Source organism: Aulonocara stuartgranti (assembly GCF_965226115.1).
Source record: "Aulonocara stuartgranti genome assembly, chromosome: 9".
NCBI lineage: Eukaryota > Metazoa > Chordata > Actinopteri > Cichliformes > Cichlidae > Aulonocara > Aulonocara stuartgranti.
Genome location: NC_138960.1, coordinates 28,602,292 through 28,619,026, shown reverse-complemented (window position 1 = coordinate 28,619,026; position 16,735 = coordinate 28,602,292). Strand labels below are relative to the sequence as shown.

General features: G+C 41.5%; 1 protein-coding gene across 2 annotated transcripts in view; it reads left to right on the top strand.

The window, feature by feature from the left end:
* The window catches only part of cntnap2a (contactin associated protein 2a), a 413,013-nt gene that overhangs the window by 346,738 nt on the left and 49,540 nt on the right, over positions 1-16,735 (top strand). For both annotated transcript variants that reach the window (XM_082545890.1, XM_082545889.1), the window contains exon 18: positions 14,187-14,357. In XM_082545890.1, coding sequence (XP_082402016.1) covers positions 14,187-14,357 — 171 coding nt within the window. The remainder of the gene's footprint in view (positions 1-14,186; positions 14,358-16,735) is intronic.

The following is a 16,735-nucleotide window of genomic DNA, read 5'->3' as shown; positions in this document are numbered from 1 at the left end:
CTCATAAAAAGCCAGCCAGTGGCAGCCGCCGTCATCACTGTTGATGTATTCACTTACGTTATGAAAGAGAGGAAAAGTGAAAGGTTTGTGTAGTAGTAGCGAGCAAAGTGCCAGGAAACTTAGATTGATAGCTGGCTACCTTTATACAGTCACGGTTAAATTACTACCTGAATTGGCTTTTTTAAGTGGCAGGTGCAATGTGTGCAATTCACTGGAGCTGCAGTTCAGCACAACAGCTATATTTGTTTAAGGCTGATAGGACCTGAAAGAAACTCGAGGGGTCAGTAATGGGTTTATGCAGTCACCTAAAAGCAAGCAAAAAAAAAAAGTGACAGTGTGGTGCAGTCACACAGTATATAGGGAGCTTTATTTAACCATAACAAATTAAACGAATGGTAACTCACACAAACATCAAAAATCAGTATGACAGGAAGGGCACTTTGTTCATCACTATCTTTGGCTTCCTCATGTGGAAGAAATATTTGCCATTTCTTCATCCTGAACCCCAGTGGAAATTAAGCATTATCAGTGTGTCTTTGACTGTACAATACATCCATTGTCAGTCAAACTTTTGCAAAGTACCAAACCCTTTTTTGACTGTTTGCTGCTGATGGTTTGAATAAGGTCTTAATTAAAAACTATCTTCAGAGAGAGCAAGAGAAAACACTTCATGCATAGCAGAGTACAATTGAGCACATTGTCATTCTGGGTTTGCACTTGAGTCTGAAAATAGCACATTGCTTATTCTCGCAGTGTGCAAATCATTCACAGAACCTGTTGTTTTATCTTGATTGTCTTTCTATTTTGGAATCTTTCTTTATCTGCCTCTGCATATGTGTGTTTTTGTGCGTGAACGCACTCGCATTTTGTGCTAATGTCTATGTGTGTGGTGAGATAAATGCATCTGAACTCCGTTCAAAGCTTTTTCATCTAAGCACTCATCCTTTTATTCCCTTCAGTCAACTCCCGGTAGTTTAGGTTGTTGCTCAGGTAAACATCAGGTGTCAGATCTAGCAGAACACTCACACCTACACACAAACACACAAACTGAGAGGCACTTTAATCCTTGCTGTTTCTCTTCCTGTCTGTGCTTCTAATCAGTGTTGGCGCACTGCTCTCATTGGGACTTTGGGTCAGTTGGAAGATACACACATATTGTGCAGAACTATGATATTGACCACTTCCCGTTTCATGCAACCTGGGCCAGTTCACTTTGTCCGCATCTTACCTGCGATATGTGACTCCTGTAGTGTGTACCGAGTTTCTGTCAGATCAGCACGGATCAACTGCGCGGTATAGCTGTGATGCAGCTGTTTACTCTGTAAATTCAGAGGTTCTGTAACACAGTGGGCTTCAAGATAAACTTAGAAAAGTTAAATGGATAATGGAAATGGTATTCTAATGGTGTAAGCTTTCACTACATTAAGGCTTAGCTGTCATTATGAGAGGATATTCAGTGGCTTTAGCCACCATGATCCCTGCGAGCCAGCAGGCTCTTCTTGTCAGCTTGTTGAGATCTGCCACTGCCTTATTTCACAAACACACATCTGATGTATTTTTATATTTATGGTGTGACCGGTTTGTGATACTGGCCTAAATAAAATGCTAAATAAATTTGATTCAAACCATCATACTGTAATATGATACTAAATTTTTTTTGCATTATTCACATTTTTGGGGGCTATGTACCTTTGTTCTGAGATTCCCCCAGGCTTCCATGTGCATAGCTGTGTGTTAGGCATCAAGACCCAAACACAAGTAGAGCACTTGACTTTGATAAGGCTGGGTACTTCATGAAAGGAAAAGTGGTTCCAAAGCAGCTTGCAAGAGCAGCAGCACCTGTTGACAGGTTAAAGCAACTTTAAAAGTATATCCTACAATCTGTCACATGTGTACCACTAAAACAGTTTGGTGGCCCCATGTACAACCTTTTTGGATGAACCCAAGGAGTAATTTTGTTTGCTTAATATGGCCCAGGTCTGTATTGTGACCTGAACATGAAGCAGAAAACTGTAAAAAGCAAGCGCATCTTTTTATCTTTAACGCAGAACAAATGAACCAATATACGAGTTTAAAAGCAACCTTAATTTCATTCCACTTTTCTAAATGTATTATCCACTGAGCAATTCAAAACAGAATGAACTCCTCAATTATGTCTGTGAAGGTTCTCAGTCATCCAGGTAATCGTAGTCAAAGGAGCTTGCAAAGAAAAGCGTCTGGACTTCTTTAAGTTGCTTGAAGACGTTTCGCCTCTCATCCGAGAAGCTTCTTCAGTTCTAAGGTCAAATGGTGGGGAGTCCCAGATTTAAACCTAGTGGGAGTATCCCCCCACAGAGGGACAAAAGGACCCCCTGATGATCCTCTAATCGCCTGAGCCAAGATGTGAAAATGGGTGTGGGTCCCAATCAGCCAGGGTTTCGGGTGAGCTCATTGTGAAACCTGGCCCCACCTTATCATGCTACATAGGGAATGACAATGGCAGACACAACAACATTGTCATCCCCTATGTAGCCGATGTATCAGAAAAATTCAGGAGAGTTTTCTCCAAGCATGACATCCCGGTGTATTTCAGACCCAGCAACACGCTCAGACAAAAACTGGTTCACCCGAAAGACAAAACTCCAAAACACAAACTTAACAATGTGGTGTATGCTGTACTGTGCAGCGAGGAATGCCCAGACCTCTACATTGGAGAGACCAAACAGCCACTTCACAAGCGCATGGCACAACACAGAAGAGCCACCTCCACAGGACAAGACTCAGCAGTCCATCTGCATCTTAAAGATAAAGGACACTCTTTCCAGGATGCCAATGTTCACATTTTGGACAGAGAGGACAGATGGTTTGAAAGAGTGAAAGAAGCCATCTATGTCCACTGTGAGCGACCATCTTTGAACAGAGGCGGTGGTTTACGACACCAACTGTCTGCCATCTATAATCCAGTTTTGAGTTCCCTCCCCAGACGCCTTAACGCCCACTCACATCCTGGGCCATCTGATCTCAGGAATTCGCATGATAAGGTGGGGCCAGGTTTCACAATGAACTCACCCGAAACCCTGGCTGATTGGGACCCACACCCAGTTTCACACCTTGGCTCAGGCGATTAGAGGATCATCAGGGGGTCCTTTTGTCCCTCTGTGGGGGGAAACTCCCACGGGGTTTAAATCTGGGACTCTCCACCATTTGACCTTAGAACTGAAGAAGACTCTCGGATGAGAGGTGAAACCTTTTCAAGCAACTTAAAGAAGTCCAGACGCTTTTCTTTGCAATCTCCTCCTCAATTATGTTATATCTGAGAGATTGCTTCTGTCACTTCCAACTTCCCCTTTTTTTTTTCTGTCGCCTAAGGAAAAATACATTAACATACTAAGAAAGGAAACTAATATTGGTATCTGTGCTGTAATGTAACAAAGCACCAAAGTGGTTTTGGGGCAAATAATATCCTTTAGAGAGGAAAAGTAAAAATGGATTTAATCTATAGTGCAAGACGGCATAATCATTGCACTAATAATTCTTCATAAACTCTCTATTGACTGCTCATTTTTCAAACTAAAGGAAATAAAAGAATGGAGCTATGCTATCTCAGCGGGCTGTGCTTTAGAGATAGTGCTGGATTTAAAACTACAAAGGAATTTAGCCAAGTATACCACAGATATCAAGTATGCCACAGTTAAACATCACGCACTGGATATTTCGCTGTCATTTTTATCTCTAACAGCCCGTCCTCCGGCAGACAGGAAGTGGCCTGGTTCTGTCGAGGGTGCAGAACATGACAGAACACCTGCCCTTCTTTCTCCCTGGTGTCACACCCATTATGGTCCCTTCATCAACAACCCGGTGCCAGTCACTAATGTCCCTTCATCGCCGAGCTGCCAACATACAAACAAACCATGATTTAATGACCCATGACATCACATCTGTTTGTGTGTGGGGGTCTGAAAGTGTGGCAAACACAATTAATAAAGATGGATTCTTCTGTCACTTGGACGGCGCAGTATTTCTTTGTCTTCCTTGTTATCACCGCATGTGTCTTTGTGGGCGCAAGACAAAGTGAGACATCTTCTTTTATATTGAGTGACCAAATTAACAACCTTTACAATGAAGATGACTTTGAGGTATGTTTGCCATAGTGCCGGCCAAGACACTGGAACATGGAGCATACATTATACATTGGCCCATTAAGGCATATTAAATGTATATTAAAAATTTCACACGTGAATAGGTCCCGCGCATATGATTGATGCTTCTCATACTGTGCATGGAGCTATGTCTCAGTAAGAGCAATGATGATTGGCTGCCATATAATGGGTTTTCATAGGCAAATGACTAATGTCTTGAGCAGTCAGGAAAAGTTTTAGCAAGGAGGTACTTGTGTGTCTGTGTGGAAGCACAAAGACACACTTTTGTGTGTGCGTTTGTTTCTTCTCTTTTTTTTTGTGGTACGCACAGGAGCAAGTTAGAGTGGACTTTGTCTCTCTCTCTCTCTCTCTCTCTGCTTGTGTGTGTGTGTTAGCTCTGGCATTAATGAAGCCCATTTCCACGGCTAGTTTAATGGCAGCCTATACAGTCACAGGGAGACAGAGAGAAATTAGTTCCATTTATTGATGTTAAAAGGGTTTGGACATTTTAATAGATGGAAATTAAAATAAAAGATAGCAAGTGAAGCACAGCAGCATATGTATTCTGCTGTTATGATCTCACGCACCTGCTGTGAGACACGCTTGGCCTCATGACTGACCACAAATGAAAGCTTACACACACACACACACTATTATAGTTCAAAATTAATTAAGGGCTTCGTCACCATTCTTCACTGTTCGTGTGCCAAGGCATCGGTAACTGAGGCCAATCAACGTTTGAAACTGAGTGAAATATCTGTTCATGTGTTTCCATCAGGCAGACAATTTTGAGTGCCAAAGCAGGGTGCACTTTTTAAATTTTTAATCAAATTTACAGCCATTAAAAACCATTTCACAGCCCAGTATATTGAGAAAAAGTGAAGGGGCCTAACTGCTTTCTCAGTTCATTGCAAATAACATTATTCGTCCCAGTCAGCACTTTGAACTTTGTTTTATTCAGATTGTATGATTTTATATACGCCTCCCCATTCCAGGCTCCAAAGCATTCTCATTCTGCCTCTCCTTGTCCATAACTTAAGCTCAACAGAAAAATGTTATTGAAGGTTCATACACAACTTATGGACTTAATGTCTACACTTTACTGCTGGGATATTCTGTACTTTCATTCTCCGTTATTACTTTGGCAGCAAACCCCTGTATATCAATGCACAGTAAAATTTTATGTAAAGTTTGTTGCTGTCTTGATCAAATAAATGATAACCTTAAACATCCCGTGATTTCATACAAATATTGGCAGAAATTCAGAAATTTCTCCACACTTTCTGCAGGATACCAGTTTAACCTTTGCTTTTATATAGAAATATAACCAGAATGTAACAAGTTGGAAACCTGCTGAGATGCAAAGAGACACTGACTCAATCAGATTGCAACATGCTGGGAATTTGTCGGCATTTCTAAATTACCGTATTTCCCGGACTACAGAGCGCACCTGAATATTAGCCGCACAAGCTAAAAGCAGGGGAAAATCCTGTTTTGTACATACATTAGCCGCACCTGACTAAAAGCCGCAGGTGTTTCAATGTTGACTCATCATATGTAAGAGAATATGCACAAAGGGAATTGTCAGGAAAGAGATGGCTGTTTGGAGACATCACTTTTATTAATATTTTGAAAAACAAGTTATGGGTACATATTTGCATAACCTTTTAGGGTATGTGTACAAGTAGTGGTAATTACAAGTACAAAACATGTACTGTGCTTCATAAATGAGTAACAAATGTAGTACATAAAAATAACCTACAGCACACCAGAAAAATAGATTCAGACTACCTTTTAGGCTCAGGTGCAGTGACACGGCTTTAACAAGAAGAAAAGTCAGTCATTCACCACCATCTTCCTCTTCTTCCTGCGCACTAAAACCACCAAAGTCCTCTCCTCCAGTGTCGGAAACGAACAGGCTCAGGGTGGCTTCATCATCCACTCTCAGCTCCTTTCTTTCGTTGTCACTTTCAAAACCAAAGAAATCCTCATTGTCAGTGTCAGAGTCGAACACCTTCTGAAGAGCCTCCTCTCCATCATGCAGCAGTCCAGCCCTTCGAAATCCGTTGGTGATCGTGGATGTTTTCACACTTTCCCACGCTGTCAGAATCCAGTGGTGGAGTTGGGCATAACTTGCTTTTTGCAAGTTTATCGCCGCTCATCATCCACGCCTCCAGCTGAACGCGTAGCGCTACTTTGAAGTTTGTTTTTCGCGCTACTTCGTACGGCACTACGTTGCCTGGCGGATGGACATGTGACTAACATACCACTCTTGAACTCCGATCCTTCCGCCAGGCAACGTAGTGCCGTACAACAGCGGAACAAACAAAACAAATCCGCTCATGGACAATCCATAGAAAAGCCGCACCTGACTAAAAGCCGCAGGGTTCAAAGCTTGTGCAAAAAGTAGCGGCTTATAGCCCGACAATTACGGTAGTGATTATTTGCAAACCTTCACCAATATGTCTGAGACCGATTACTCAGTGTTAGTCGAACCACAGGGTTTGAAGACAGGTTGCCTCCTGCCAATCATCAGGAGGTCGAGGGTGTCGCGCACTAAATTTCAATGCAATCACCAATTTTCCTATTTGCAAGGAGGCTGCCATCTTAGTTATCCTCAAGTGTGACGGAGCTTTTGGCAAGAATGTTATCTGTTCTCTGGTCTCTCATTAAAAGATGAGGTAAACCTGAAGAAGCCTAGGAGGCATTAAAGAATTACAGCTTTTTGTCCAGCTTTGTCGACTCTTGCACCCAAAGCACTGCCATTAGAATTCTTTTTGTATTTCTGGTTTTAGCAAATTTACAAACAACATTGGAATGATGATTTATGGACGTTATTTGGAAGAAAACAAAGAATGAAATTATTCTTTTTTCAACCTCCCTCCAGACTGCTTCGCCATTTATATACCTCTGAGCACTGAAAGTTTATGCTGAAAATGTATGACAAAAAACTTAATTACAGAGTGAGACTGACAAAGGCTTTGCAGGTCTCAAATGACAGACACAAACTAATTACCTGAAGATTCAAATGCTACATTTAGCATGAATATACAGCACATAGACCATAAAATTGCGTGCCACAGACGGCTCAATTATACAAATGAGATGAAATACAGGTCTCAGTGGAAATGGGAGAGAAAAAAATGAGCGATGAAGAGATATATGCTTGGTGTGCCACTCTTTAACATTCTGCAGAGCTGTATATAGGTTCAAGTGTTTTAAACATTAATATCTTAGACGTGCCCTTAGGGACAACTCAGAAGTGTGACCTTCGAAGATAGGTGGCTTTGCTTTCCTTGTTAAATGAGCCTATTCTTAGTCCTTTAATGAAAAATCTCTCAACAGCTTTACCTGAAGTATATGTCGCAATAAGTAGCAAGTGGAAAAGTTAAATTAGATGGCAAACTATGAGTTTGCTCTGAGAACTTGAGGAATAGGTGCTTGTACCCTGAAATACGGTGGCCCTGAGGGGCCAAACGGACTGCATCTTAAAACAAGGGGAAAAAACACAGAAATAGGAAAAAAAAGAGATTTCAAAAAGCACAAGGCAAGTGTTTCTGGGGAGACAATAACCCGACGGACCAGTTGCAGGAACCCAAAACATGCTAGTTGTGTTTTATCATGATTCATATAATACTGATGACGAATTTTTAGGCTCATTGTTAGGCTAACACACTTACCTCTCATCTTTTCTTTCCTCACAAAACCGATAGAGCCTCCACTTCTTTTAAGTGTCTCCCAGCGCAATTGTTAGCATATTTTGGTTCCTGCAGCTGGTCTGTCGGGTTATTGTCTCCCCAGAAACACTATCCTTGTGCTTTTGGAACTCTCTTTTTTCCTATTTCAGTTGTCGTTTTTCCTATTTCCATAGTGTTTTGTGTGCTTTTGCATCGTTTTTCTTATTGCTGGTGTTTTCTTAAATGGCAGTCTGTTTGGCCTCTCAGGGCCACCGTACTGAAATCCTAAATGTTACGAATTTACAGTGGAAAAGCATCACCGTGTTCACGCATACAGCAGGACACGTGTGAGGCCCAGCTGTTACTGCAGCGGTGCGCTGTCATCTGTGTTGTCTGCTTTGCCCTCCAGCAGTGAGTGTACATTATTTGTATTTCTAATGAGTATGTACATGTACTGCATTTTATATGCGTGATTGTGTGTGTGTGCCTGAAAGTGTACGCGTTAATGACCTGAGACGGGGCAGTCAGTCATCCTTACCATCTGTTGGTATTGGCATATAACCCATCTGGTCAAGCACAGACAGATGAATCATCTAGTTGGCTTCCAGACCCAAACTTCACCTTATGCTGCATCTCATATCAAGTCAGCATCTACAGCTCAGTGAACTTTGATTTTTTTTTTTACGGTTCTCCGTGCGGGCTAACGTAGAGGTCAACTGCTGCTTTTATCTATTTCAGATAAAGACTTCATATAGATCAAAGTGCACAACATGAACGTACTAAATGGGAAACCGTTTCATTAGATGCAAACAGAAAATGTTGAGCAACAGTTTAGCCTACAGACAGATCTCAGTTCCTCTTTAATACGAATATAAGTCAAGAAGACACACACTTTGGTGCCGATCTGGCTCAGTGCGCTGAGCAGGTGACCACATGTCATACGGCTGAGAGCGGCCGGCCCAGGTTCGAGTCCAACCTGCATGTCTTCCCCCGCTTTCCTGTCTTTTCCTCAGTGTGTCTATATCAAATAGAGCAAAAAAGAAGATGTGTTGTTAGTTTAAATGTCACAAGCTACACACACACTAATCCAAAACCAGAATCAGTGATTTGTGCTCCTCTCACACTATGGAAAACAGTGGTTGGAGGCGTTGGCATGACCAAAACTGCAAAACTTGCAGCCCTGTTGATTTTGAAATGGTTGCTTCAAAGATGGAGACCGGGTGTGCAACCGTGCACAGTCAGCTGCCGACCTCCAGGTGACTTGTTTTGTCAAAAGAGCAAAAATACTGCTATCAGTTTTCCATTGTTACCAATTGAAAAGGGTCAATTTGGCGATTATATGAGACCTGATTGTGATAATACAGTGATTAACTGTTATCGCAAAAATCATAGATCTTTTGCTGTCTGTTTGAAATCTGTAGCCGTCTACACAGAAATTCATATTCACTACTTACAGTCAGTCCAGCCAGAATTTAGATTTGAAACAGAATTTTTCATTCTGCTTCTCCCTGTCCATAAATTAGGCTGAGCAGCAAACTAGACTCACACCCAACTTTTGTCTCCAAAACTTTGTCTCAAGCACTAGCCCTTCTATGAAGAACAAAACTCTGTCTTTCTGTCTTTAATTAAATTATGGTACAGCTTACATAATATTGTACAGAACATCATTGCCTAGATAGACACAGCTACTACAGGATGGTGAATTAACTCCAAAATAGTTCTTGTGGACCCCGATTGTACAGAGACAGGTTGACTCCCACCAGGTGACCTGCACAACCGCCTTATGATTGAAACTGGTCAAGCAGAGATTGGGGGTATGGCACACTCAACCTCTGGGACCTGTTAGTCACCAAAACTACTTGTAATTGGTTGAATTGAGTAGAATCTCCACCATCTGCCTCAAACACAACATTTTTACCAACAAAGATTTTTACATCACCTGATTACATAACTGACCGTCAGTGAATGTGTCAATTATTTTATAACTCAGAGCATAAAAGTTACAAAGCCAGACATCAGATTGAATCGTGTTGTGTAGTACATCACAAATTTTTATCTAAATTAAAGTTTTTATAATTCTGTATTTCTCACATGTAAAATGAATTATAAAAACTTCTTTTTTTAATTTGATGGTTATGGCTTAAAGCTCAATCTCAGTATTTTATTTTCACTTTGTGTATGACAGTTAAAGAAGTGTAACTACAATCATGGGGAACACTGCAGATCTCTCCTGACAACCTTCAAAACACAGGGTTTTTGCTCAAAACACTGGCTGTTCACAGAGTGCTGTGTCAAAGTTGCACAAGCAACAGGAATGAATGCAGCCTTGAGAGGATTGAGATGGGTTCTGGAGTCTGGGAGAAGAGTAAGGAGGCATAAAATCTAGTGTGTTTGAGGTCCAGCATGAAGGTTCCATGATGATCCGGGATGCCATGTCATCTGCTGCTGTTGGTGCCGGGTGATTTGTTCTGTTTTTTGTGAGTCCAAAGTCAATGCAACATCAACCAGGAGAGCACTTCCTGCTTCCATCTGCTGACAAACTTAGCTTAGCACCTGCTCACAGAGCCAAAACTGCTGCCAAATGGTTTGCTAACCGTATCATTACTGCGCTTGAATGGCCAGCCAACTCGCCTGACCTGAAAAATACAGAGAAACTGTGGGTGATTCACAAGAGGCGAACTAGAAATACCCGAGTATGATGAGCTGAAGACCACTACTAAACAACCTGGGCTTCAACAACACCTCTGCACTACCACAAAGTGGTCACTTCCATGCCACATCTTGTTAAAGTAACCCCAACCAAGAATTTAGTATAAAAAATAAAACATAACCAGACAAGAAGTTAGAAAAATCTGTACTGCAAATCCTTTTCTTGTAGTTGATCTTTCACTATCGCATTTAAAACTAAGAGCTGTATATAAGCCAAAATCATCAAAATTTTATCTGTGATGATTATCTGAAAGTTTACCTGATTTTAATTAATTGACAAAAAAAATTCAAAGGCACTAGAACAGGAGTGTCAAATATAAGACCCGGACACAAAGGTTTTACTTTTAACTGTATTTTCAAACGTTTTACAGCTTTTACGAGTGATAATAACCTCTCCCATGTCCACTCATATTACACTAAATAATTAAGTTGTAAATTTCTGTATTTTATACATTTACTTGTTACGATGTAAGCCCAAAGAGTCATGCTGACAGATTTCTTTCATTTACAACAGCATGTATTTATTATGTACAAAAAGTGAGATGTACTGTGGAAATTGTGCTTCTTTTTCTTATATTAAGATATCTCATTGATTACATGTATAGTTAGAGGGGAGATTCACTAGTCCGGCCCACATAGGATCAAAGTGGGCTGTATGTTGCCCGTGATGTGAAATGAGTTTGACATCCCTGCACTGGAATATCCTTGATCAGTATGTGGCTGGTGGGCACAGAGGGGATGTGGATTTCTACAGGCTGCTAAAGATGATGGTTCTCATCTCATCATGGACATGCTGCTGTTTTTCACCAATATTTTACGTCCTATATGTAGTCCTCTTTTCTTGTTTTCATGGCGAGGTTTTTTTAATTGTGTTTTAATATTAGCCACACCAGAATGCGAGGTCACAAGCAAACACAGAAGGGAGAAGGCCAGTGGCTACAAATTAACTTACAGTATATCTGAGATAATCTTGACTAAGACCCACAATACACCAGACAGTATGACCAAGGGCATCTAGGAAAAGAAGAGAGAACACGATGAGAATTTCTTCTTTGGTATTACCTTGAGTGCCAATTAAACAGAAAAAAAAAAAAACTCTTGTCAAGAAAACCTCTTCAGATTTCATTTGAAAATAGCCTATCTTGGAAGCGCCCTTCACTATTCATTGATTCAGGTCTTGCTGTAGGTTTTCTACACACAGTGCATAAAAGAAGAACGGATGATTGCAGACAAGAGTTGACACACGACTGACCCGTCTGTCTGAGCCCGCCGGTGTTGTCCTGCTTGCTGTGGCATATGGCCGTTCATATAAAACTCCCTTGACAGAACCTTGATCAATAAACATGTGGCCCTGCCTTCAAACATCGCATATCAGGCATTACGGATGGATAGCCTAGTGTTTGCCATGTCTTAGTCAGAAAAGACATTTATTTGCTGGATCAGTTTGTGAAGCAGTTGTTTGATAAACATTTCAATATGGGAGTGATAAATGTGCCATACTGCCTAGCCAACCAGTTGCATCTGTGAATCTGGCACAAGGGCAATCCGAGGTTTATGCTTTGGCTTCTGTCTTTATTCCTCTAACACTGTTTTCTCTCCGACACTCTGTCAACCGCCTAATTTTTTTTCCCCGGTCTTCTGTTGGTTCTCACGCTTTGGATCCCTTTTGAACAATTTCTCCAACCTCCCACTTCTCTCTTTTCCTGCTGTTTCCTCTCCCTCCTTCAAAAAGAAAAGTTGTCTCCAAGCTGTATTTCTTTATCCCAGTGTCCTTCTTGCTCCTGTATCGTTGCAAGTCTTCTTTTTTACTCTCTTGCTCGAAGCTCTCGTGGTCTCATTCAGCGCATACCAATAAATATCAGAGGGCATGAAACTTTCATGTTATCTGTGTATTTGTGTTGGGGTTATTTTATGTGTGTGTGTTTGTACTTTAAGGGTTGTTTTTTATTGATGTAACGCACACAAAAGAAAATGAAGGTAATTTTTATGTATCGGTGTATCAATCTGCTCCACTTTTAATTTCCTATAGATTCTCATTCTAGTTTAAACTGCCACAAACCAGTGATCGTATATTTTTTTAATCACTTCTGCAGCCCTTGAGTCTTTCATGTATGACTCAGCATCACAGTAAACACGATGTTATTTGTTTCCTTTGCCTCTGCAGGAATCCCCCTGTTTAGTCCTGAATTAACCCTGTTCAGTAATTGGCTGTGCCTCCCATGGAGAAGTGAACCATAACCCAACTTCAAACGCAATAATCGCAACGACAGCATCAGTGGGTGGTTGTCTGTGTATGTGGGGGAATGGGCGTGTGCATGTGTGTGCTTCGCTGCTATCTACCCTTGCCCCTGGTGACAGAATGTAAGGCAGAGAGGAAAAAGGGAGAACCTCAGCCCTGTCACTGGGGGGATGCTTATCACACTGGTCCAGGAGACAGACACGGACGCAAAAAGATGCACGGGTGTTGGTGCATACATAGGTGACACAAAAAACACAGTGGGAATGCACTTGGACTCTTAAAATGGGTACAAGCTGACAATTTGGCAACTGTAAATCGTTAATGGAACTGTTAATTTATCTAAAGAGTGCAGTCTTGTCTTTTTTCATTGAAGGTGTCATCTTGGGATCAGTATTTTTACAGTCTTTAAGACTCAGAGGTAGACAGTGTCAGATTAGAATAAGAGTTAAATTAATCATCAGTAGCAGCCATACTCAGGTGCATGTTGTCATGTTTCTCTCCTGTGCACAGCTGTTCCTATTTCCCCAGGTTAGAGTGAAGGGTCTTAGGCCAATCCTCTGAGGCATAAAAGAGATATCACACCGCTGATAACACATTAGCCTTCACTTCCTCCACTTGCCCCTCATATGCCCCCCCCCACACCGGGCCCTGTCCTATTTTTCCATCTCCTCTTCAATATTCCATTCTCTGACCTATGCCTGTCTGATTTCCACTTCTCAGCTGTCTTCTCCACTCCTCTTCTACTCCGACTGCTCCTCCTCCTCCTTCTTCTTCTTCTCTCCCCCCAATAATACTCTTCATCCTTCTTGAGTGATAGGAGCAAGACAGAGACACGGTGAGAGGAGGGAAGACAGGAGAGAAGTCACTTCATCAACCACAGTCTGATAATTCATCAGCAGCTGTTTAGCGTGCTGCTACTTTGTCTTCATTAGCTGGCCCTGCTCTCCCTTCATTCAAAAGTCATTAGTGAAGTTATCAAAAATCCCACATTTTGTCCATGTACCCTTGTTGCCCTTTTCAGCTTCTCGTTTTGGAGATACAAACTTGTCTCTTTCTGCTGTTTTGATATGATCAACTTTCTGCTGCATGTGATTAAAGATGCAGGAAATTACTGTCTACTTTCTGTCCAAAACTTGCAGAAATAGACTTTTGAGTTAAGATTTTTTTTTTTATTGAGGAAATATCAAAATGAGCCACATTAACCAATAGACATGACATAACTATATAACAATATTCTATCCAGAATAGATTGATTGCTCCTGAACAAAATGAAAATGGCTCTATTTGAAATGAAGTAATTTCTACCGTGGATTTATTCAACAGCTTATCAGATGAGGATGGAATATGATGTTTGGTACAGTGCTAATGGAGCAGGTGTTGCAGATATGTGGAATGGCTTGGTTCGGAGTTTTGATTTTTCTTTTCTTATCCTTTTTTCCACAGATAACTACTGGAATGCAGCATCGTTCACGACTCCATCATCCTACCTGCACTTTGCCACCTTTCATGGTGAGACCAGCGCTGACATCTCCTTCTATTTCAAGACAAGCGCGGCCTATGGCGTCTTTCTGGAAAACTTGGGCAACACTGACTTCATTCGCTTGGAGCTCAAATGTAAGATTGTTTTGAATGATTCGGTGTGTGCACAAGAGCCATTCCTCTGTCTTTATCTCACTTTTTCCCTCTCTTACCCTGCCTTTTTCTCTACCCTAGTGTGAGATTTATTCCAGCAGTCCGTCTGATAATGTCGGGTGTAACCTGTCACGCACACACACACACATAGGCACAAAGGCTAATGCAGGCGCACACTCGAGCAACAGTCATTTACCTGCCTGATTACAGCACACGCTTTGTGTGATTGCATGAGAGAGCAATCATTTATTTAAGGTAATTGGTGTGTGCAATAATTATGTCCATTATGATCCTCTGTTTAACCAAATCAGCCATTTTCAGGGATGACACAACACAAGCTCTCTCACACTAGGGCTGCCACAAACGATTATTTTGATAGTCGACTAGTCACCGATTATTTTTGCGATTAGTCGACTAATCAGATCATCATCCATTGGACGTACAGCGTACAGCTTATTGCACCAGCAGCATCTGGTCTTATATAACTATCATTAGCTTACAGCTTGAAGTGTTTGTGCTAACTAAAAATAAAGACAAGATGGTAGTTTATTAATTTTTAATGAAATTTGCAGATTATTTCGGTGAAGTTTAATAAACTCCTTGCTTTCTAAAATATAACAGGACACCGGAGTATATTCTCCAGCGTCTCACACTTCTGACAATCAGCTGTCTGCTTGACAGTTTTAGCTGTGCAAAAACTATAACTTTAATCTCAGCCAAACCGATTTACTCAGGAACAAATAAAATACTAAAGAAAGCCAAACAATAACATTTTTAAGTTATCTAAGTGACTTATATATATGTTTAACCTGACTAGCGAAAGACGGCGGTGGGTTTGAAAACGATTTGCCGGGAGTCCGGTGTTCTCACGGCTCTAGTTAGCCTTGCCCCCGCCTAGCTAACGAGCTAGTGGGTAACAGACGTCTCCGAAAACGTCGGAGCGCTTTTGAAAATATGTGGTGTCTTGATAAACTGAGCAGATATTTGAGGTTTACACAGCTACATTCAAGCCTGAAAATATGTTAAACGTTTATTTTGTGCCCCAGAAAGAATAATAAGAGTAAAGTTAAAACTAACTAGCTGCCGCCATTGTTGACAGCTGCGCTATGAATTCTGGGACACAGCTTCTTCTTCTTCGGGGTTTAACGGCAGCTGGCATCCTTGTACATGCAGTGCTGCCATCTTCTGTTTCAGTCCGTTATTACACTCTTAAATCCTACTACCGGTACTCATTCCTGCGTCCTTTGTGATCTTACAAAGCTTCAAACGATGCGTCGACTATTAAATTAGTCGTCGACGATTTTAATAGTCGACATAATCGTGACTAGTCGACTAATCGTGGCAGCCCTATCTCACACACATACACAAACACAATGTGTCTGTCTCTCTCTTTTATTCAATACATTTTTCACAAATAGAAGCAGAGCCCTTACAGCCTTTTGAAACACACAATCATACACCCACTTACAATGGGCAAATTCTATTTACTTCAGTGTTCAGTGTTTACTATCACACAGATATACAAAAGCTTTGCACCAGTATGACTTTTTCTTTTCTTTTTTTTTTTTTTTGCCTGTCCCATTTGGTTCTTTAGCCATCAGAATTGTTGTCTGAAGACCAACAAGGATACCCAATGGATTTACTTTGCCAAATGGATCATCGTGGCATTACCGTATTGGTCCATTTGGTCGACCTTTTGTCTTTATTGTTTATTATATTTTATTTTCAGATGTTACAGACGGGACAGACATGAGTGAGGGATAGGAAAGGGAGAAAGAAAGAGGAAGGAAAAGAAAAACAGAAGGGGAGAGGGACAGTGAGAAAGGGGGGGGGGGAGAAAAAAAAATCTCCTGGATCACCTGTTGAGAGAAGAATAGAAAACAAGCAAAAAAAACAAAACAAAGCAACATACTAAACACAACACCATCGCATTAATCTAGCTAAGTGTAAACAGCAGTAAATACTGAATATTCAATGTTGTTGTGCAGCACGCAGGACAGACAGCGCACAATGTGCTTTGAAGTAGCAGCCAAGAAAGGTGTAATTTAAGTCTATGAGCAGTGAACACCCGTGTGCACACCTGTGTGGATCAGCGCGCTTGTATTCAAATGGTTTCCACATGTAATGGTCTGCTAGAGGGTGTAGAGAGCCATAGCCCCGTCCCCCAGGGCATGAAGCAGGCATGGAGGAGATCCAGGCCCCAAACATCCAGAGGCTCCCAGAGCACGAGAGCCCAAAGAGGACCACCGGAGGGGCATCCGTGCCACCCTCATGGGAAGGGCTGAGGCTCCCCAGACGAGGCGTCACCCAGTAGCCACCGAGCAGAAGCTAGAGGGGGCTGCACCGGCGTGCCCGCCGGC